This window comes from Morus notabilis, unplaced genomic scaffold (genome assembly GCF_000414095.1).
Source record: "Morus notabilis unplaced genomic scaffold, ASM41409v2 Scaffold3441, whole genome shotgun sequence".
Classification (NCBI taxonomy): Eukaryota; Viridiplantae; Streptophyta; class Magnoliopsida; order Rosales; family Moraceae; genus Morus; species Morus notabilis.
This window is the reverse complement of record NW_010356756.1, coordinates 1-1,624: the sequence shown is the minus strand read 5'-3', so window position 1 is coordinate 1,624 and position 1,624 is coordinate 1. Positions and strand designations below refer to the sequence as shown.

At 41.9% G+C, this 1,624-nt stretch overlaps 1 protein-coding gene across 1 annotated transcript; it reads right to left on the bottom strand.

Moving 5' to 3' along the window:
* Positions 1–5: 5 nt before the first annotated feature.
* LOC112090324 (endoglucanase 6-like) lies at positions 6–1,488 on the bottom strand (the record flags this gene model as incomplete). The annotated part of the gene is made up of 4 exons (XM_024161378.1): positions 6–191; positions 329–613; positions 1,068–1,232; positions 1,327–1,488. Coding segments are annotated over 4 exons (798 nt in total), but the record flags the coding sequence as incomplete, so codon positions are not given.
* Positions 1,489–1,624: the final 136 nt, after the last annotated feature.

Below are 1,624 nucleotides of genomic sequence, written 5' to 3'. Positions count from 1 at the left end.
GTGAGGAGATTCGGGTCGCTGGCTTTCCTGCCGAACCAAGTCGCGTAGCCTTCTCGGCAGCCAATAAACTTAGGGCTAACCTTGTAGGAAACAATGGAAGAAGCCCTGTGGTGAACTTGGCGAGGGTAGTTGTTTCCATACCCAACCATGTAGCTAGTGGCTCTTGGGTTGTCCCCAAGAATGTAGTCCACCTGAGAAGTCAAAATTTCCAATCCACTTGTCAACAACAATAATCATACTAACACTCCTTGCTTGACAATGTTTACTAAGCAAAATATTATATGTCATCTTTTCTTAAGAGGACAAAATGTTGACTTCTCCAATTTACCTGAGATTTCGCGAAGGAGAGAAGCTGGGATGATGGGACGCTGCCGGAGGCACACTTGAGGGGTTTTCCGGAGGAGGCGAGGTAGTCAGAGTAGACAGTGGCCAAGAAAGAAGCACTCGTGACGAACTGCATGTTGTTCCATCTCTGCCTGAAAATGAGGCCACCAGGAGTCTTTTGCACGTTACGAGCGCCCTTGCCGATGCAAGAACACATAAAGTACTCTGCCTTCTGCTGGTAACTCTCAAACACTGATGCGTAGCGACCAGCCTTTCCTTGCATTAGGAACTGTAGTAGGAGCAGGACACACATTTTAGCATATCCTTGCCTTTAACAAATGTGGCATTTATGTTACTTAGCCTTGCATTTTCCGGGCAATAGTGTAGAAGAACACTCGTCTATTTCAAAAATAATCTAATTATGACTCAAATTTACTAAAGTTAGTAACATTGTCAACAACAAAGGCACGCTAAAGTATAAATTTATGCGGCTTAAACGTAATAGTTGTTGAAAATTTTGACCCAAACTTGTTAAAATTAACAACGTTATTCACATTAAAATACTCAATATCGTTGTTAACAAGCTAAACATTCTAATGTCAACAACATTTGCTAACTTCAACAAATTAGAGTCAAAACTTTCACCAAAACAAACATAATATTTTTTGTCATAATAATATATATTAAGACAAATAATACTATGTTAAGCAGCCAATATTTAGTGTCCATATTTAATACATTACCTTGGCAACAAGAGTCTGAACACCAGCATATTTAACATCCCAACCAAACTCAGTCATGCCCCATCCAGTTCCACCCATGGAATCCCCATTCTTCGCAAGGTAGTTCAAGTAGTACTGGTTGTTAGTGGCCTGGTACAACCACGCCGCGGCCCATAGTAACTCGTCCTGTTTAAACACATCAAAGCCCAATAAAAAAAAGCCCAACTCGATAAGTACGACTAAGGAGGCCCATAAAAGCCCAAAGTTAACGCATACGTACATTGTAACCGCTAATGGACCGGTAGTATTTTTGGGCCACAGTGATGCTGCCGTCGTATTTGCCCCTGTACTTATCGGCGAAATCGAACAGCTGAAATAAAAGGAGAGAAAGCAGAGCCGTTAGATTTACACTGGTAGTAATTATTGTAAAATATAGAGGGTATTATTGGAAACCCAAGAAAGGAAAGCATAGATAAGGTGGGGGCGACTGGCGAGTCTGTTTGTGGGCGTTACGAATCCACCGACAGGACTCGCACGTGACAAGGCACATGAAAGTCGCACTCATTATGGATCTTACA